Genomic DNA, 23,278 nt, shown 5'->3' with positions numbered 1-23,278 from the left:
CCTTCTGACCTTAATGTTTACATATCTTTATTTATGTTTCAAATATCTTAGTACTAACTGCCTAATAATAATACACTGCATAATCTTCGTGATATGCAAGTCATAACAAACTTTAAGCTAAATAACATTACTTTCATATTGAGCCATACTTTAAAATAAGCAAAGAAAAACTTTCAAAAAGGATATAAAAGTAGGGATGGTTAATATCAATCATTTTAAAACAATACAAACAAGATAGTAGGGATGGCATTTACATCAACCTTACATAATAACACGGTGTAGTAGAATGTCAACAGACAAAAATTGGTTGACCTAAACTAAAATAATTGTATATATTGCTATATGCCAATTCTTGTCTGTGTTATTAGGTACGAATGATGCAGATGCGTCACCTATTATCTTGTTTGCACTATTTTTGAAGAATTTATATTAACCATCCCTACATTCATTTCCTTTTTTGAAAAGTTTTTTTTATTTACTTATTTGCTTGTTTCTAAAATGCTGTGTTCCATTAGACATTGGAAGATTGCATTTATAACCAAGTTCTAAATACAACGAGGTTCTGTCTGTAATATTTATTATTTACATATTATTGGTTGTAACTGTTGCGTCTATAACTAAGTTTTAATTACAATAAGGTTCCATCTGTAGTATTTATTATTTATCTATTATTGGCTGGTAATTTCTATTTCACTCTGCTATTTAAGCTTTTTGAAAGAAAAATAAATTTCTGTAAGAAAGCTTGCTTCAAGGGATAATGATTACGTCGTTTATACCATAATCATGAGTTTTATTAACTAATAGTAGTTGTTAATAATAGTTACAAGAGCGGATACTTCGTTTGAACCTATGTCACATCAGTAAAACTTGTTGACATCACTGTTTTGGTTTTTAAGTTATTTATGTTATAAAATGGAAGCAGAAGAAAGCAGAACAAGAAATTCGAGCTTTTTGTTATAATATTTACAGACACTCTGGAGGCTTGTAACTCAGGCATTACATAAATATTGTTACAGGTGAAAACATTGTACAGTATTGTAAAGTATTGGTGACTGATCGAGGAGATATTTAAAATGCCATTTCGATGAGCAAACGAGCCATCCTTACATAGGCATTACAATTACCTTCCTGGTAGCGATTAAGTTCAAGCACATATATTAGACTTTCTCAGTAGGTACAGCAACAAAACCTGTACATGTTTTGGCAGAAATAATTGGTAAATTTAATACTTTTAGGAAAAATTATTAATGCTTATATATTTAAAAGATCACACGTTATTAGGAGATATGTTAAATGTATTGTAAAAAATAGCCTAAACTGTCGAACAGTTGTCAAGAAACCATTCCAAAACGGAATATATTTACCTCGAAAGCATTACATAATGTTTCATCTACATATATAAAAATGACAGCTTAGAAATGTTTATGTTAGTTTAAACAAGTTACACTATAGGCCATTTGCACTGTTCCAATTAACAGGGATACAACTCCATATTTTAACGTTATAAGCCTCGAGGCTGAGGGACGTTAAGAAACAAGAACTTTAAGAACGTTAAGAAACAAAAAATTGGCGAGACAATCGAAATAACGAAAATATTAACGAGACTTGTAATTCACTAGAGTGACTTAAAATAAAAGTTAAAAAACAAAAACTTTACTATTTCCCAGTGTTTCGGGTTAACCTTACAACAATGTTTTATTTAACTTAGGAGAAACAAATTTAAAATATGCTTTGCTTATTAAGACAAAACAAAGTTGATGTTTTGGCCCGAAGTACTACATTCTGGCAAAATTCCATAGAAAAATTAGACTATTGTCTGTTGTAAAACAAACTGCGAATATCCGCAATTAAGTAATTACGTTAAAAGATGTAGCTATAAGTAGATAAAGCTCAACCTCAGACTACTAAGATTATAAACAGAAAACAAAGCTAAGGCTTATATCTAAAAACTTTCCTGAGAGACTTAAGTTTCAACATAGGCAGTACGTTTTAATCAAGAAAATTTACTCCTAGTATAGGGTGTTGTGATACCGTACCATACTCCATAACCAAATCATTTTTCTCATTATAAATAATTTTCTAGCTCATTCTAATTTGTTGATTTCCGTGAATACTCTCCTTAATACGGAAGCTCAGTTTATCATTTGTGCTTACTCAGACCTCAAGGTAATTTGAATGAGAAATTTAGTCACATTCTCCTAACTCATGCTAAGTCAAGTATTAGTATATGAACATTGGACCATCAATTAATATTCAAAAGTTTTTATAGTCTTCCTAAAATTCATGATGAAAATTTTTTTTTTACTTATTATTTCTAATATTAGAAATTATAACCACGCTTCAGCTGTTGTTGTTGTTCAATGTGTGAATAACCTTTACTACCAGTCAATAAACGGTAAAAGACTGTTTTGAATTTTCTGGTAATATACAGCTATTGAAGTTTGATAACAATGTTCATTATGACAATTTTGATGTTGAATCACTGTACACAAACACACCATTACAAGAAACTTTTCATATAAGTGCTGATTTGACTTTTAAAAACAACTCTGAAAATATAATCATTCCCAGATCAGTCCTTTTTTCCCGATTTGCTACTAAGGGTTCTTATTCCATTCTAAAACACAATCTTAATTATCAGGCTGATGGTGTCGCTCAGGATTCTGGAGTGGTACTCTTTCTGACTTATCTATGCATATTTTATTGTGAAAAACAATGACTGGAAAACTACTAGTAAACCTTTAAAGTGCTTTGTATCTGTGAAGATAAGTTTGCAAATGTTAATATTTCTGATAATGTTAATAAACTGATATTAAATACTTGAATACTAAGAGCCTAAATTCCAAGGTGGAACATCAATAAGCTGATAAAGTTTCAATTCTAGACGCTTTGAATAATAAGAATAACAAACTCTTCCGTTGTGAAGTACACCACAAGATAAATTTACAGATTTTCACACTAATTTCGCAAGTTTTACATTAAATATATTAAAGAACGTTTAATTAAGATTTTATTCCATGGTGCATAAAAAATATCTAATACTTATAAAGCTTTCTGTAAATAATTTAAAACCATCTAATAATTCTTATCTAAAAATGGTTTTCAGATCTATGTATGTTATTGATGTAACACTGCAATAATTTGAATAAACGAAGTTTTAGTAAACTATCTACATTAGAAATTTCGAAACATCCCGTTATTATTACCTTGTCATACACAGATAAATATTTTGTAATTACTAAAACTAAGCTAATAAATGTATTTTTAGGGTATATCCTCAAATGTATTTCCAAGAGTATGTTCCCAAATACAACAGAGGTGTCTTTTTAAACCTAATGGTTGTTTACATTTTTCAGATTACAGGACAGTATTCTTCCATTAAAAGACACTAAATGTAGTTTATACATTTTCTTGTACCTGCCTTCAATAACGGCCCGGCAAGGCCAAGCGTGTTAAGGCGTGCGACTCGTAATCTGAAGGTCGCGGGTTCGCATCACCGTCGCGCCAAACATGCTCACCCTTTCAGCCGTGGAGGCGTTATAATGTGACGATCAATCCCACTGTTCGTTGGTAAAGAGTAGCTCAAGAGTTGACGATGGTTGGTGTTACTAGCTGCCTTCCCTCTAGTCTTACACTGCTAAAGTAGGGACGGCTAGCACAGATAGCCCTCGAGTAGCTTTGTGCGAAATTCAAAAAACAAACAAACAAACAAGCCTTCAATAAGAGTATATCAGTTCACTAAAAAATAATGTCCACTTGTGTAAAAGAACATGCACATTTTAGATCCCTTACTTGAATGCAGGGTGTGTGTGATGTAGTCATTTTAAGATACTAGGAAAAGCTAATGATGAACAGAACCTCAGTATAAAAAGAAAGCTTTATTATTCGCAAACTGAGGCCTGAAATGAACAAAGTAGGATCAGCACATAAGATACTTATAATTTTATAAAATAATTTACTTATTTAAAATGTAATCATCATCTCGCTACATAACATAAATTTTCTTTCTTTCTCTCTATCCCTCTTTCTGCCCCCCGCTAGTACAGCGGTATGTCTCCGGATTTACAACGCTAAAATCAGGGGTTCGATTCCCCTCGGTGGGCTGAGCTGATAGCCCTATGTGGCTTTGCTATAAGAAAAACACGCACACCACACCCTCTTTCTTCCGCCAAAACAAAGTTGATGATGTTAATTTAAATGTATATGCATATTAGTATATAAACTACAATGAGGAAGAATGAACGTATTCCAGAACATATTACGTTTGTGTAGCCTCATTTTAGGATATGCTTGATACGCTGATTGATAATGATAAAGCATAATTGATATATTTTGTGTGAGAAATTTGGGAATATCCTATACCTAGCGACACATATTGTAAGAGAAAGAACGTAAGTTGCTTTCCTCAAGAAGTTTAAAATAGCCTCGTAATAAATACACATTTCTATCCATTTACTGTTTTTATCGTAAAGTTACAGTGAAATCAAGTGCACTTCAGCTTAAAGAAATTTAAGAGATGATCGTGGTTTTGCAGTTCTGGTCCTCCGTGTCTATACTATATCCTTACTTTCTTGAATAAATTCATGACTTCGAAAAAAATTTTTTCGGGTATAGTTTTGTAATCTATTATCATTTTTAAACATGGGTCTTTCTTGTTAATTACCTTGTATGTATTATGTTCAGCTAAACTTCAGGCTCTATACATCGTATAACTAAAGAGCTGTAAGTAAATGCAGCTAATGCTCACGCTGTACCATTTGTTTGTTTGTTTGGTTTGTTTGTTTTCAATTTTGCGCGAAGCGACAGGAGGGCTATCTGCGGTAGCAATCCGTAATCTAGCAGTGTACGACTAGAGGGAAGGCAGCTAATCATCACCACCCACCGCCAACTCTTGGGTTCCTCTTTTACCAATGAATAGTAGGATTGACCGTCACATTTAACACCCCCTCGGCTGAAAGGCGACCATGTTTGGTGTAATGGTCATTCGAGCCCGCGACCCTCAGGTTATGAATGGAGTGCCTTAATCACCTGGCCATTCCGAGCCCGTATGTTTGTTATTCGCTAAACTACTAGAGTACACCCTGTAAGTGTGTTTGTATGTGTATACATCTGAGATTCAAGCTCTAAATGTGTGTGGATACAGCATACATAAGCCTTACTTTAAAGTATGTTGTGCACCTAAGATTGAACGATCAGCGTACTTGTTGCAGATATAAGATTCGAGCTCTGCGTAGTATAAGCTTTTTTTTAGTGCTGAGGCTATCGGTTATCGAGCTATAAGGTTTTCGTGTTATTTACATAAAAATTACAGATATTTACAGCTACGCTTAATTCATGTCATAAATAACATTGGTAAGATAGGCTGTAAGTGTCATACAGCTGTATCATTGCATAAATAAGACTCAAATTTAAGTCTCATTGTACAAGTAGCCTTCAAACTACACGATGTATGTGTATGTATGATAGATAGACATCTGTCCTGTTTGTAAAAGCAAACCGTGCTGACCTGGCTTGTCAGATAGCTCTACATTTCTCGATTTCTTCAGTGTCCTCTTTAGAAATGGGAACTTGCAGGGCAAAATATTTAGGACACAATGAATTCTAAATTCAGACTCGAAACCAAGAAAATCTAATACTCTCATTCGCATAGTAAAGACTATGATAATGAAAGAGAACCCTAAAGCCCAGAAAACCATTCTAAGGGAGATGGGCTTATCTCCCTGCTCCTTATCCAGATAAGGATGTTAATGAAAGAGAACCCTCAAGCCCAGAAAACCATTCTAAGGGAGATGGGCTTATCTCCCTGCTCCTTATCCAGATAAGGATGTTAATGAAAGAGAACCCTCAAGCCCAGAAAACCATTCTAAGGGAGATGGGCTTATCTCTCTGCTCCTTATCCAGATAAGGATGTTAATGAAAGAGAACCCTCAAGCCCAGAAAACCATTCTAAGGGAGATGGGCTTATCTCCCTGCTCCTTATCTAGATAAGGATGTTAATGAAAGAGAACCCTCAAGCCCAGAAAACCATTCTAAGGGAGATAGGCTTATCTCCCTGCTCCTTATCTAGATAAGGATGTTAATGAAAGAGAACCCTCAAGCCCAGAAAACCATTCTAAGGGAGATGGGCTTATCTCCCTGCTCCTTATCCAGATAAGGATGTTAATGAAAGAGAACCCTCAAGCCCAGAAAACCATTCTAAGGGAGATGGGCTTATCTCCCTGCTCCTTATCTAGATAAGGATGTTAATGAAAGAGAACCCTCAAGCCCAGAAAACCATTCTAAGGGAGATGGGCTTATCTCCCTGCTCCTTATCTAGATAAGGATGTTAATGAAAGCTCGCAATAGAACTTTACAAGCTTCCAACTATAACCTGAAAGCAAATATATTTTTAGGGAAAAAATGTCATAGAAACAGGACGTATACAGTGTAAGGATAACCTTTAGGTTTAGAAGTTTACAGTGTAACGGTATCCTTTATGTTTGCATAATTATTTTGTAAAGGCAACCTTTATATCGAGATGTTTACATCTTAAAAGTAGTTTTCATGTTCTAGATTATATCATATATGTTTTAAATGTTTACATCGTAAAGACAACTGTCAAAATTTACATGGTTAGTCTGTGTAAATGTTTTTACCCCTTTACAGTGTAAAGGTAACTTTTGCTTGTACCATAAAAACAACTCTCTGATTCTAGATATTTATATTATAAAGGCAAATCTCGTGTTTCAGATACTTATATCTTATTTAGCTAAAGTTTTGGGGTATGTGAACTTTGATTTTCTATTGTAAATGATAGCCATTTCCATAATATTAAATTCCTCAATGTACAAAACAGTTTGCTAATGGTGAGAAGTTTAGAAACGCTCTAAGTTCTCCAGACATTTTTTATTGTACTTTATGAAGTAAAACTTATTGAACTTAAATTACGTTATCAAGATGGTTACAGTATAATCAAAGAAAAATTTTCTTCAGTTAGGTTTCTTGAATCGAAAGTAATTCAGACTGACACATATGACAGCGTAAGTGGGCTACAAGTTACCACAGCAATAAATTACGGCTCGTTAAAGATAAATCTCAAAATATGTTAGTAACCAACTCTGAAACATAGATTGATGTCGGGACTTTCTCACCTAAAAATTTCCAGATATTACTGTCAACGTTAATTTTCTCTGAGAATGTCTTAACCTGTAAAACGGAGCAATAGAGGTGCATACAAAGCACAATAACAACTGATCCCTATTTCCTCTTTCCAAATTTACCAATGCTTTATTAACTCAGCTTGTCAAAAATGATTATGTAGGCGAAGATTTCAGTGGGTAATAGTAAAATCTTAACATTACGTCATAATCCACCTGCGAATCATTATAAAATTAATTATAATAAAGCAAAAACACTTTTATAAAATAGTGTCGATCAGCCTCATCAGCTTATGTATATCAGAAACCTGATTTGTCATGTGAACTGAAATGTAAATAATTAGTCATTTAGCCTACGTTTGTATATTAACATTTGATAGAAACAGATCTTTACAACTCATAGTTTTTCACTTCAATATAAAGTATTGTCAGGGTGAACAGCTAGGACAGCTTAGCGCTGGTGTTGCAAGTTTCAAGTCAGATAGTTCAGAAGGTCCTGAGTTATGCTCGACTATTTCCTCTAAAAAGATCTGTTTCTAGAATATCTTTAATGTCTTAAATCACTTAAAGAGATGCAGCGTGTCTTCTAGTTAAGAATATTTCATACACGTTTGATGGAACTGAAGCGTGGTGAGACCTCTTTTTAAAGCTTTTCCACCAGTTTAATTATGTAGGGTGGGTGCTATCATCCATTAGGCTGAGACTAAGGCCATTTGTGCTAACATATAGCAGTAGAAGAAAAAGTTGAATGTGATACTTATAATATGTGATGTTAATAATTATGCAGAGGTTTGTTCGCCTACAAATGAAAGGTGAAATCAGACTCATCTATGAATAGAAAAAAAATGAATGTTGCTCCACTAATTGTTGTTCAATAGTGTTGGCACTGTTGCAGAGGAATTTTTTTCATGCCTTATATATATTGAGCGCAATATATATCTCATTGATATTTAGCATACATGTCGTTCTTGAAAAGTCTGTTTTTTACCGTCTGCACATTGACACGGTGTTCAGTTTAGACGAGCAACATGTTAATTAAAATTGCACAGAGCCATATTTGATAATTGGCAGTCGTCTGCTTGTGCTGTAGATTGTAGTCTACCTCCTTTGACTCGGCATGGCCAGGTGGTTAAAGGAACTCGACTCATAATATTACACTGTTAAATTAGGGACGGCTAGGGCAGATAGCCCTCGTGTAACTTTGCGCAAAATTCAAAACAAACCAAACCAATCTACTTCATCTGGTAACTGAATACCTACATTGTTGGTTTCGAAGTCATTTCTCGTTCTGCTCACAAGTAGCGGTACAATCATCTTTAAAGAATTACAGATACTCGAATGTATCATAATTTGGCCTCACAGTGTTTAGAGTATTTATTTTTTCGACATTTTAAAGGTACGTCTTCGTACACTAACCAGTTTTAACTGTCAAGAAATAATAATAATAATAAAAGAAACTTAGTATCGGCTTTCAAAACAAATGTGACTCAATTCGGGGCCCGGCATGGCCAAGCGTGTTAAGGCGTGCGACTCGTAATCTGAGGGTCGCAGGTTCGCATCCTCTTCGCGCCAAACATGCTCGCCCTTTCAGCCGTGAGGGCGTTATAATGTGACGGATAATCTCACTATTCGTTGGTAAAAGAGTAGCCCAAGAGTTGGCGGTGGGTGGTGATGACTAGCTGCCTTCCCTCTAGTCTTACACTGCTAAATTAGGGACGGCTAGCACAGATAGCCCTCGAGTAGCTTTGAGCGAAATTCAAAACAAACAGACTCCATTCAAAATTCTAAAAAGAACTGGAATTGAATTCAGGATAATAATAACAAAAATTCATCTCAGCTTAGAACGCATCGAGATACTTGTAGCTAATACCTATTAGCCTGTTATAGTTGGATAGCTTCCTTTCGTCTGATGACTCTTTACTTGAATGAAACATCCAAATGTATTCTTCGAGGCCAATTCATGGTTCGTGAACAATTTGAAGACTTTTGGACTCTGTGATTCACTTTGTAAAGATAACCGAAACAATATTATAATGTAATGGTACTTACTATATATGGCTTAATAACTAATAAGCATTTTATAACCTATGAGTGACCGTCAATTAATTGAGGGACGATTAAAATTATTTTATTACAGTGGTTCTGTCTTTCCATTGATATATTAGTATACATTACAATTAATATTTACTTGTTTTACGTACTGTTGCTGTTACAAAACTAGCAGTTCTTATTTATTTCTTTTCTCTATTTCTAGTAAAGCTATTAAGACTATTTGTCGCTGACTCTAATTCTAAACTGTCGACCAGAGAGAACGGAACTGACAGGCAACACCTACAGCCAACTTTTGAAGTGCTCTTTTTCCAACTAATAATGGAATTTATCATCACATTACAATCCTAATGGCTTCACGGCTGAAAGGAGGTTCATGCTCAGCGCTGGGCTTCGAAACCACAACACGCAGCTTAACAACTGAGCAACTTAATCACCAAGGTTATGCCAGGACAGTAGATGTGCATATGACAATATTGTTTCAATTTAGTTATTTTGGTTGTAACTGTGATAAGTTTAGACATGTTCAACAAAGGCATTATGGAAAAATAAAAATCTAAAGTTGCCACGGCGACAGCCTTTACACCACAAATGAAGTTATAGTAATATCAGAGTTATTGCGATAGTAAATTATTTCTATGAGAAAAGACGCTTTATTTTAAATAAAGAGGTTATGATAACAGAGATTCTTGGAGCGATTATTAATATTTCTTTATTAGTTTCCATAAGGTACTCCTACATACTTAGAAAAAGATATGATAATAGTTGCTATGGTGACAGACAACTTGATTTCTCCGAAACAAGCTCTCGAATGATAGATCGATTTACAGTAAGATGGTTTCGAATTATTTTGAGTGTCTGTGAACTTTCGCCATAACAATGAGAAATGCGTGCTTCAAGCTGTACGGTATGGCATATTTGTATTTCTGCTGCCTGAATACACCGTGAAATCAAGCAGCCATAATTTAAGATTGTTATTAACCGAAGTTTCTTTCTTATTTCGAATTTCAATATCATTGGTTGTATTAGGTTTTTAAAAAGTGAAAATGAATATTTTCCTAGTTATAATCAAATTAGTTCAAACATTGTAATCGAATTGTGACACCTCATCCTAATTAAGGATGCTGCTCGTGTTTATTTGTGTACAATATGAAGTGTGTATTACTATTTTGAATAAGTAAAAACACAAGGGTAACTTGTTTGTTTGTTTTTTAATTTCGTCCAAAAAACTACACGAGAATTATCTGCGCTTTCCGTCCCTAATTTAGTATTGTAAGACTACAGGGAAGACAGCTAATCATCACCGCCCAACTCTTGGGCTACTCTTTACGAATAATGCGATTGACCGTAACTTTACAATATCCCCGAGTTTCAAAGGACGAGAGATTTGTTAAGATGGGAATTCAAACCCACGACCCTCAGATTACGAGTCAAACACCATAGATACTTGCCCATGCCAGGCCCACTAGGTTAACCTAAATTACATTCAACTGTTAGGATATACGAAATATCAACTTGCAATAGATTACACTGCAATAAAAAGAAATGTTATTTTCCATTACATTGCAAAGAAGGGACGGTTGCACTGAAACAAACCACAAATGGAAATAAGTTTTGTCGGAACACCAAAGACTGTAACGTAAAAAAAAAAATCTCACAAGATTTTTGCAATTATAACAAGTTAATATTACCCCTTATCAATATAAATCTGTAGATGACGTTTAGAACAACATCCTGAAGTTTTTAAATAGTTAATTTCAAAACTAACTTAAGTGGTAATGGAAATGAAGTGTACGTAAATATTCTTCTCGTAGTTTGGATATTTTAATCTTAATCTATGGAAACACAAACATGATAATAAATCACCTTACAGTTAACAATAGTAGCATGTCTTTGGAGGCCTGGCAGAGCCAGATTGTTAAGGCACTCGACTCGTAATCTGAGCGTCGCGGGTTCGAATCCCTGTCACACCAAACATGCTCACCCTTTCAGCTGTGGGAGGCGTTATAACGTTACGGTCAATCCCACTATTCGTTCGTAAAAGAGTTGGCGGTGGGTGGTGATGGCTAGCCGCCTTCCCTCTAGTCTTACACTGCTAGTGTAGATAGCCCTCATGTAACTTTGTGCAAAACTCAAAACAAAGAAACAATTACAATTCTTTCGAACCTCTGATTTTGAATTTGGAGTACCAATAGGTATTGGTGCCTTTTGACCATACTGTTTGAAAAATAATGAAAATCCGTTTTTATAAACAAATCGAATACCCATACACTGAAGCACGTTATTACTACTGAAAGCATAAGTATGTTTGTTTCTTTCAAGCGTTTCGCGCTAAGTCTTAAAAAAATCAATCTCCAATATTGAATAGACAGACTAGAGCGAGAGGTCAGGTAGTGAACAACGCCCACCGCCAACTTCAGGGATAGTCTTGTCTGACCGAATAGTGAGATTTTACTGTCACTTTTCTATCGCATTTTCGCGGCAGTGGACTCTCAGGCTCACCGGTCAAGCAGCTAACGATTAGTCACAATCGGCCCGAGAGCATTAAACAAAATCCACTAAGTAAACTCCGTACTTATAGTGAAAATAAATATCAGTCTGGCCATAAGTAGAGCTAATTAAATATACTTTTTCTTATAAGAGTAAGAATTCATTATTTCATCAGCTGGGTATCCTCGCCGTTAACGATATTTTCGACGTCATCCCAAAATTATCTCGTAAAGTTCGAATAGATAGATAGGCGTAGTAAATGCTCCATTCCTAAAGTTGTGTATTTTAACCCAAGTGGTAAAAAATAAAATCCTGAGAAATATTAAAGTTGTATTCAACTTCTAATCTGCGTACATATGCAGTCAAAGCTAAATTTTCTCGACTTACATAACAAATCACATAAACCTAATCATGTTAATTAATAATAATATAGGCAATTAATGAAATATTTGTAATTTGTTTTATTCAACATCTAAATAGTTCTCATGATAGCTACTAAATCATATATAAGAGTTTTCATGTTGTGTTTGAAACAGCGCAGTTGAGTGCTTTTTAAGTTGAAAATCAAGTTTCAATACCCTTTAGTTGGCAGAAATCAGATAGCTTATTGCATAGCTTTGCGCTTAAAAAGAAACAAAATTAAAATATATGCAGGTGTTTCTACGTCTTATCTATATTTCAATTATTTTATTAAAGATTCGTTTCCTAATACTTGAAAGTTAATAGAGTTGAAGAGCTCTGCTAGATGAAATACATATGTTGGTTTGTGAAATTCACTACACGAAATACTTGTACATTTTATATCACTGTTAAACACACAGGTGCAGTTGATGTTGATAATATTTCTGAAATTTCAACCTCACTAAAGATTTTACTAGATACTTGAAGTATGAAATGTATCATATGGCTATCATACTTTCTGTAAAATATTTTAGAGTTTCGAAATCACAAAAAAAAATCTGATTTAAAACATCTTGCAGCGTGCTAAAAGACATTTAATGTTTGGCTTGATAGAGCAGTTAGAGGTGTTTAAAAACCTTTGAAATATATGCTAATACCTAAATTATTCTACATTATTAGAATAAAGGGCTGTGCATCAAAACCTACAAAGTACTTATCAGCTGGGGGGGATGAGGTAAACTGTGAAGGGGTTTCCCAAAATGCCATCAATATGAAGTATAGATGGTAAATTATAATAATGTAAATACCAAGGTACATTTCAGAAAGGTGTGCTATTTTGAACTGCGTTTTCAATGCAGTTTTCATTGGAAACTCATACTCTGATTAATAATTCTTTAATACACATTATAAATAATCTGTTTATGAAAATATGCGTATATGTAAAAGAGGAAGCTCACCTAAATTCCACCCAAGGTAATATATAATAATAAAGAAAATCAAGATTAGCTTAGATTGAACATTTAATATACCATTAAGAGTAAAGCTACAAATCAAAAGAAATATAACATAAATACATAGTTTACATAGAAGAAACGAATTATCCCATGTGAAGTTAATACACTCTGAGGAAAAGTAAGGTCACTATCAGGCTAACTATCTTTCATCGTAGTGAAGACGTTGAGTTCTACAGATCTATGTCTCTTTGAAGTTAATTGTTAAGCAACAACGACGATTGTGTTTTCCATATTTTATGAATATATGTAGGTAACAATATTTGGGGGGCTGAGGGGGGCTAGTTCATTTTGGAGGATCAAGCCCCCCTATTGGCGCCGCCACTGATTTTTTACGATGGATCTGGTAGCCTTGAGGCCATTAGGGACTATGGATTGTTTTGTTTGTTTGGAAATTTCGCACAAAGCTACTCGAGGGCTATCTCTGCTAGCCGTCCCTAATTTAGCAGTGTAAGACTAGAGGGAAGGAAGCTAGTCATCACCACCCACCGCCAAGTCTTGGGCTACTCTTTACCAACGAATAGTGGGATTGACCGTCACATTATACACCCCCACGGCTGGGAGGGCGAGCATGTTTAGCGCGACGCAGGCGCGAACCCGCGACCCTCGGATTACGAGTCGCACGCCTTACGCGCTAGGCCATGCCGGGCCGGGACTATGGATAGCTTTTACAAAAGATTATGTATGTGGAATTGCAAGTGCTACTAGTTTCGTGTGCTTCAACAAAAGGTTCAGTATGACAGCATTAAACAGTGTCATTAAAGCAATGGCCTCTGTAATAATATTTCATGAAATCTATGAGGTATCACAGTGAGTTATTTAACAACTTCTCGATAAGCGTGTTAATGAGCATTTAACCACAATAACAAGGAGACCTATTCAGGAATATATTTCCTTGCAGTCTCCTTAGATTGTTTATATAAGTAGCTACGTTATTAAGGAGTCTGGACCTTTTTTAAGGTTTTAAGCTTTGTTTATGAATCACTTGATTATCAAAAGTGTCCAATCTATGGAAAAAACTCCTTGATAATAATGTCTCATTTAAATGCTCTAAGATGTCAAGCATTGGATTTTGCGACAAATGTTCTTGAACCCCTCCATTCCAACCACACTTGTGTGAAATGCTTGAGAAAACAGTCCAAATCTTCATGTTAAATACAGGTGGACTCACCTATCTTACATCACCATTACATCTGAATGATGGTACCACGTTCTCTACTTCTTTGCATACGAGGTGCTGTAAGTGTTGTGGATGGTCTTCATCCTTCTTCAAACATCAGGAGAGATGTACATCCTAATGAAAGTGGTGTCATTGAAAAACTTCCAGAGCAAAACATCGCAATATTAAAATATATTATCATTACATTTTGTGTCCAACTTAGTTACTGGGTGCTATTTCGTAGTATCATTACAGTGCCTTTCTGGCTTGAAAGCCTTTCAACCATCTATAATATCCATAAGACTACTAGTCTTTCAGTGTTTTGTGGCAAAAGTTTGTTCACCTCTTCCATGGGACCATTTTCCTTGGCCATACACAATTAAAACTAGTACTCGCCAATGCTTGGGATAGTTAACAAATGACTATGATTCCAATACAGACGACTCCAGTAGTTATTTGAATGAGCAAGCATCATATCAGTAATCCGTGTTTGTAATTGTATCTTCCGGCATATGGGAAAGAACAACAGTTGGAATTGCCATTCGTCTAAGCTAAAATATTAGCATAAAGCGCAAATTAATTAACTTCGTATATTCCTTTTACAAAGACGTCAGTAACAAGTTGTACGAAAATTTAGCCGTCTCAAGTTTAGTGGTTTTAAGGCTAAAGAGAAGGCAGCTAGTAATCACCATCTACTGCCAACTGTTGGCATTCTCTTTTACCAAAGAAAAGTGGGATTGACCGTACATTATAACACCCACATTGCTGAAAGAGCGAGCATGTTAGATGAGACTGGGATTCGTATCCGTGACCCTCAGATTACGAATCGAGCGCCTTAACCACCTGACCATGCCCCCCTTGGCGCCGCCACTGTAAACTGTCAACAATGAATGTCCATACATCTCCTCTTTAACAGTGTTTACCAAATAATCAGACTTTTAACTGTCTCAGGGATCCAACCTGTTTCCTGGGAAGCGGTATGGCAGAATGAATTGATAATAAAATGACAGCGACGTCATGAAGAGTTCCCTATGTCTATTAATCAATGAAAATTCTGCAAGAAATTGACTTACCTGATGAGTAAGCTAATAATAATACAATCGTTATACATTTGGAGCTCCTTTCTTATGAGAACTATTGTGAGAAAACTATCCTCATGTAAAGAGTTGCTGACATGAAAAAAAATGTCAGAATTAGTAATGATTTTAGAGAAATCACTGAACCTTTTACAAAACACACTATATTGCTCTAACTTATAAACTAGCTAATTTCATAAATATACAAGATAAAACAACGGATTATGGATTAGCGATACTTGAGTGACTCATATCAGTATTGAAACAGGTTGATAGTTCTCGATTAAATTACCGATTCTTCTATATATTGTTTTCGCCGAATGTGTTTTTTAGTTTTCTCGATAGTTTAACTGTATAATCATTTACTTAACTACACGCTAGAGGAGTATAGCACCTACACATTCTTCTCTTTCCAAGTGTGAAGTATCGTCACAGCACATCTGTCACTGTGCAATCCAGGCATCATTTATCCACAGTCATGAAATACAAGTAGTGCAAGCACTTAGTGAAAACTCCAATTGAAATATTTCACTAAAATTTGTTTTATTTGCCTATATCAAACACTACAATTAGATAAAAAATAATATTTCAAAACTTTTTATTTTTGCAACAAATTACTCTCACTGATTGTAATATTACACATTGAAAATTATATACAGTTAAATAAAAATTCTATCTGGTAAATGGCGCATCGCTATTGCAGTATACATTCTAATTCCTATGGTATTTCACCCATTAAAAATAGTTTAAAGTCTAGTTTTGGAGGTATATTAATTAGTTATAGTTATTAGTAGAAAGGCGAAACAATCTCTCATCGAAATGGTTGGAAAACATATTTCTAATGTCTAAAAACATACGTGTGTAAAATGTTTTATTTCCCGCTTTCATTTGTTAACTGCTACATCTTTTAACCTTTTCTCAGCACACTGCTAAACATTGGCCTGGCATGGCCAAGCGCGTAAGGCGTGCGACTCGTAATCCGAGGGTCGCGGGTTCGCGCCAAACATGCTCACCCTCCCAGCCCTGGGGGTGTTATAATGTGACGGTCAATCCCACTATTCGTTGGTAAAAGAGTAACCCAAGAGTTGGCGGTGGATGGTGATGACTAGCTGCCTCCCCTCTGGTCTTACACTGCTAAATTAGTAACGGCTCGGTGCAGTGGGCTAACAACCTACTCACTTAAATACTTGTTGAAGAATCCGCAAGCGATTGCGGCCCTATGTTCCTAGATGGAATATAAGCCATTTATTACAACAACAACAACAATGGCAGGTTTTTCACTTTCCTAAACTGAGGTGTTTAGACATATAATTATCCCCCTTTGTCCCACACGCGGATGTGTTATAGATAAGGAGGATAATCCATCCCTGAATATCGCACTTTGGAAAAGTGAAAAATCTTTACTACAACAACAAGTGTTATGGTGTGAAAACCATTTACAAGCTGGACAAGCATGGTTATAATTAACTGTACTTCTAATGAGACATTATGCTACACATATTTTATTTTTAACACAAATTTCTTAATACAGCTACTCAGGGATTTTTATATATTCTAATCAATGCTATATTCTTTTTAATCCAGTTAGTCTGAAGAGCTCTGAACTGAGCGAATCGTGTTGTCGATGACCGAAGAAAGTAGAAACGTTGTTCGCTCCTCTACCTAGAGTTTTCTGTATCCATACCAGCCGTTTCTACATATATAATTGATACGACAAATATAGTATAGTTGAAACACTATAATTATACAATCTTCCAATTAGTGAATTTCTCTAAGGGGCTAGATAAACAATGCTGAGTTTAAAAATATAAAAGCCTAATATAGTGTCTTATAACAAATACAATTAACTATAATCATGACTCGCTGGCTTGTAAAAGTCGTTCACATCGTAAGCAGTATCTTCATTAAAATTAATTCATGAATTAACTCAGTGATAATCATAGGCATATTGTTCAATGGTTCAATTATTGCTAGTGTGAAAGTGAGGTAGTTGATAAAAGAATATAGGTATTGGATATAACAATATTTTTAGTCGCGGCTGGACAGCTCATAAAATGGCCCCGGTTTTTTTGTTTTTCTAGGTACAAACTTTTAACCCATATCTCCATCATCTCTTGTCCGATTTGAGAAATAATTCTAGTTTTTAATTTAGGAGGTCAAGCCATTTTGATTGACGCATTTGACCATGCCCAAGGTCTCTTAATTTAATTTACTCTAACCCTGGATTAAAGAATTTCAAGTGCTGCGGCTATTGGAGATTATCCCTTGTTTACTAAAGAAACTTGAGAGAGAAAACTGTGACAAAATTGACAAATAAAAACTAAAAATTAAACAACTAAGTATACTGTGAAAAGCCCCCTCTAGTACAGCGGTAAGTCTACAAATTTACAACGCTAAAATCAGGGGTTCGATTCCCCTCGGTAGGCTCAGCAGTTAGCCCGATGTGGATTTGCTATAAGAAAAACACAAATACTGTGGAAAAAGTTCTGTGGCTGTTGAAAATATTTCAAAAACATCTATAGAAATTTAAACAAATTTTCTTAGCAGTAGAAAATGAAAAAAAAAAAGTGTTACTTCTGTACAATAAAACAGTGTTTAGGAAATAACACACTTAATTCAATCAAAAATTACTTCTAGAATATCGTATGACCTAAATTGTCTAGAACAGCGGAGGTTATACAACACTATGAGGAATATGTATATTATCTTTCTATAGATACTTTAGATAAACACGCAAACAAAAATGCTGTTTATTGGTCAATAAATATAATTATAATAATTTCTGAGGTTGAATTAGATGAAACATTTAGAGAGACGATAATTAAGAGAAATAACTATTTTCGTGAGTAACCAGAAGAATGGAGCATAGGTAGAGAATATGAGATATTATATTAAAGTTTTTAAGATAAATCAAAACTAAAAAAGCAGGTAAGAAGCATTGAGACATAGGACGAATGTCTCTCACGATTAACACAAAAATTAGTAAAAGGATGGTGAAAATCACGTAACATGTTTTCCACAAGAAATAAACCTAAACAGTTTTTACTGAAGTTGCGATTAATAGATTCATTCAAACGACTATGTAATACACACTTTCTCGTTGTCCATATCAGTTTTTAGATTGTGATTTTCCTAATTCGTGTGTTTGTTTACTATGCCTTAACAATTCCTTAGCTTCCCTAACTTAAGGCTTAAAGGTTTCAACTTATAACATATTGTCAACAAACTTATAGCAACAAAATATGCACAGAATAAATATTTTTTAGTTTAGTTCGTTTCGTTCCGATTAGTAGACTTTTCGTTGATATAAGTTTTCTGAACTCCGGTATGCCATGAAAATATATCGTTATTTGGATGCTCAGTTCTTAATGCGTCCTTCATATAGCTAAACTTGAACTTCTCATAGTCATTTAGTTTTGTAGATGTATGTTTATCTTATTACAGTTTATAATGTGTTGTCAAAAACAACAATTATGCATTTGAAGTTTGCAAATGCTAAACATTTTTTTATTTCTTAAGAATGTGTAAGTTACGTCTATAAGAATTTCCAGGAAACGATCTAAGTTTCAACTGTAATAGTTCCTGGCTAATTATTATCAACTGCACGTGATTAGAACCTTAAGAATTTGCCTAATGATGATTTGTGGGGAAATCGAAAGCTAAGAATGTTTTATATAAATGAACGATAAAGACCAAATTTGTACAGTCATAGCTACTATTATTGAAAGTGTAAATCTTTTCCTCAGAGGTTTTATTTTATTTTCTCAGTAGCTAATTAATACAATGGGTTACATAAAATGCTTTGCAACACGAAATCAAATGAATGTTCTTAACATAATTAACTGAGAACAGTGCACCACTGTCATGAAGAACTGTTGCATGTTACTTGATTTGAAACGCAATCTTATAGGGAAAACCCCCAGAGCTTTCCTTAAAAAAACCTGTGAGTAAATGATAAGAGTATAGTTAAAGTGAAGTTTCGAAAAAAATTCACAAAAGACAATCTTTTAATTAGCTGCATACACTAGAAGTTCATCCGTACGTCAGTAGCTTGTTATGGAAAAAAAGGCCTAAGTTTGATTTCTTAACCTGGTACTTTTAAGCTGTTAGTACAACACTTTAATTTCTATCTGAATAAATTAATGAGGGTTACTTGAATATTTGCCATAAGCGAATCATTAGAGAGTGATGGTTTTAAATACGTCGTTTCCAAAATATTTAAAACCATTTATTTGTTTTATTTGTGGACTATTTTGACGAAATTAGGTTTTGAGGCCGATCAACAATTTGTTTTAATTTTAACCGTTCTAAGTATCATTCTCAAAACAACCGCTATGCCTCCTTGTCGGTGAGGTAACTGATAATAAGAATGTTGTTTAAACAAAAAACAAATACTGCCTTGATTTCACACCGTAAAATTCATATAGAGTTAGAGTATGAAAATAATCTCACCCAAAACAAAATGTATTAGTTTCTTTTTTCAAAGTTATTCATTTCTTTAATGTTATTAAAATAGTTTTAATCAGCAGCATTGATCTTATTTCAACTACGTTTATGTCTAAATAGTAACCGTTTTAAAAGTGGAACTAAACTTTACCTAGTTTGTCTAAATAACAAGGATAAAAACGAAGTCTACTTTAAGATTAACGTTTTAGCTTAAATTTAAAGCAATTTTAATACATTTGAATAAATACTGAAGGCTATAAAGGAAGCAGTATAACCTTTCGAATGTTGAGAAAGATTTTTATGGTACAATTAGATGTTATAAACTACATATCTGCTTGAGTAAATAGACTAAACAGTTTAAAACCTGGTAAATAGTCCAAAACAAACTCACATGTTTATTATTACTTCACACTAAAGTCAAAAGGTAAATTTTCTATGTTTGTTTTTGTGTTAGAGCCTTGTGATAAAGGTGTCTAAACATTAAAAATAAAGGTTTATTTCATCTGAAGTCAAAAGTCAGGCAATTGCTTAAACATATCACAAATACTAAATTTCCACTACAACTAATAAACTAGAAAAACATATCATTTTATGAGCAAAAACTACACAGCTGAATTTTTATAATGTAAGCTAATATAAATTTGGGAATTACTTATTTATAACGTCTGTAAAATACGATTAATCATCACAAAATATCTTAGAACCATGTATTTGCTTATGTCATTTTGATATACTGTGCAAAGCTATCATATAACTGTATACATTAAACAAAATCCCTACGAAAATACAGTGACCATTTTCATTAGCTATATGCTTTTTTCATTTGGTTTCATTATTATTTTTTGCACTCGTTGTTGTTTATTAAGATACAATTTTCTTTCTTATTTTTCTCAAAATGTACATTACATTTACATTTTGGCAAGTAGACTATGTTGCAGCATTAGCTTACACCTTATTTCAAGACAATTCGTATGGTTAACTTACATATTAAGATGGTAAAGAGCTGGTTTAAGGCCATGTGGTCTCTCCAGGAAATTGTATATTATTACTTGTTTCTTCCTATAGCGGGGATCACGGCAGCGACTAATGGATTTAATTGGTTTACCCAGTAAGTTGGTGCGGGACATTTGAAAAGGTGATTGTGGGTTCACAGTCTAACTTTCCGAGCTCTAATCTCTCCACAAAACCAGCGCGCGATCCACCCACTAACTCTCCCTAACAGCACTAACATGGTGCTGCAGCGTTGTGGTGACAAAACCGGCGCTAAAGTTTCTTTGTCGAAACTGATTTTCTCTGTGCAAGTAAAACAGTTGTTTTTTGTTCTTGTTTTCACAATTCGTGATCTTTTCAATAATTTTAAAAATAAAACAATTCATACTCTCTGCAGATTCTCAGCGTTGATAATCCCAAAGTTTTTAATGTATTTTTTTACATTCCGCTGTCCAGCGCACTTTGTTTTCTTTAACTATTTGAAATGTTTTAACAGTTATCAAGTTCACATAACATCCGCATCTCTGAATTACCACTCCAACTGACACTACTTCAGTTGTTGTTGTTTGTGTGTGTTGGTTGATGGTCTTTTCATTAACTTCAAGACACTTCTCCCTTTTTATGCTAGACTATTAGTAATAAAACTATTTCATACATCCAGCCATTAACCCTGTTATTTATTCAAGCGATTCCACTACTTAAACTCGCACTTCGTCTCTCATCTCATCCAATGCCTCTTAACTTGGCGGGAGTTGTTTAGGTGTTATGAGAATCGTCTTCAGTCAGAAAACGAATGCGCAAAGGAAAGACTTTCGTTCACATAAATGTTGGTGGCGCTTCTATCGTATTTTCGTAATCACCACTAACGCGGCGGGAAATCAAATGAAAACAAAATATTTACTCGTGTAGAGAGATATGTTTTTGTAAAGTGAATTTGTAGATAAAGTTTTCTACTTATAAACGTTATCCATATTTGTTCCAATCCAGATCAATAGTGATTTGATGTTATTGACAATGGGAGCCTCTTGTACCAGCACATCTCGACTCGATAAAGCGCTAGCACACATGGTAACTACATAGAATGGTAATTACCTTGTCAAACCAAATCAATCGTAGCGTTTGGGTTTGGCAAATATATAAACTGGTTCAAAACACATATTGGAGTCCAGTTTAATAGGTTATATCTACTGAGATATGGCTTCTACTTCTCTAAACTGATAGCAAAATTCTTTTTTGCTTGTTGTTAAGTACAGAGCTACACAACTGGTTTTATAATGACTTCAGACGTAATGACTAGTTTCGTTTCACTTGTTTTTATCTCTAAGTATATGCAAAGAATACAAATCACGATGTGTTTGTTTGTTTGTTTGTTTTGGAATTTCGCACAAAACTACTCGAGGGCTATTTGTGCTAGCCGTCCCTAATTTAGCAGTGTAAGACTAGAAGGAAGGCAGCTAGTCATCACCACCCACCGCCAACTCTTGGGCTACTCTTTTACCAACGAATAGTGGGATTGACCGTCACATTATACACCCCCACGACTGGGAGGGCGAGCATGTTTAGCGCGACGCGGGTGCAAACCCGCGACCCTCGAATTACGAGTCGCACGCCTTACGCGCTTGGCCATGCCAGGCCATATAATATTTTCTATTTCACATTCAAAATACACAATACACTGTATTTTAGACATGATAGTACAAACAAAGCGTATAATAGCGTTATTTGAAATAAGAAAATTCACCGAAATAGTAGTTTGAAAATAGTAGTTGTTTAACTTATTATTATTAAAGAGTAGAGATATATGCATTGATGATGCCTAATTTTATACATTAGTAGGTAAGTAAGTGACAGGAAATATAAAATAAGTATTTTGTGTACACAAACATTTGATATTGTTTCAACAATTAAGTTCATAGTGAATCTCATTTACATAGGACAAACATTTAAAATCGGAATACAAATAATACAAACACTAAAATGATAAAATGTTGTTTGATGGCAGATGAGTCTGGAAAACTCGTATATTCGTATTGTCTAGTTATATAGAATAAAATTGTTTTTTTGTTGTTGTTGTTTTGAATTAAGCACAAAGCTACACAATGGGCTATCTGTGCTCTGCCCACCACGGGTGTCGAAACCCGGTTCTTAGCGTTGCAAGTCCGCACACATGCCGCTGAGCCACTGGGGGGGGCATAGAATAAAAACTTTTTTAGTGGAGGGGACTAACAGCGCTAACTCTTATCTTATTTGAAATTGTTTTACGTAAGGCACTGCTTGCTAGTTTGAAAGGCAGAAACTCTAGAAAATCAGCTTTCTCTTGAAAAAAATGAGATTTTTTTATGTGGTGTACAAAATTTCATTTTAGATTTCAAATACGGTGTTCGTTTTAAGTGCGATTTACATAATCTCCAAGTTTTTGAATATGTGTGTTTTGTTTTCTTATTGCAAATCCACCTCAGGCTATCTGCTGAGTCCACCGAGGCGAAGCGAACCCCTCATTTTAGCATTATAAATCCATAG

At 34.5% G+C, this 23,278-nt stretch overlaps 1 protein-coding gene across 1 annotated transcript in view; it reads right to left on the bottom strand.

Annotated features, from left to right (window-relative positions):
- LOC143249147 (potassium voltage-gated channel subfamily KQT member 1-like) overlaps window positions 1–21,524 on the bottom strand; it is a 100,242-nt gene extending 78,718 nt beyond the window's left edge. Inside the window, exon 1 of the mRNA XM_076498549.1 lies at window positions 20,753–21,524. Coding sequence (XP_076354664.1) covers window positions 20,753–20,895 — 143 coding nt within the window. The 5' untranslated portion in view covers window positions 20,896–21,524. The remainder of the gene's footprint in view (window positions 1–20,752) is intronic.
- Between the last annotated feature and the right edge of the window lie 1,754 nt (window positions 21,525–23,278).

The sequence above is a fragment of the Tachypleus tridentatus genome, chromosome 4 (genome assembly GCF_004210375.1).
Source record: "Tachypleus tridentatus isolate NWPU-2018 chromosome 4, ASM421037v1, whole genome shotgun sequence".
Classification (NCBI taxonomy): Eukaryota; Metazoa; Arthropoda; class Merostomata; order Xiphosura; family Limulidae; genus Tachypleus; species Tachypleus tridentatus.
This window is presented reverse-complemented; position numbering and strand designations above follow the sequence as displayed.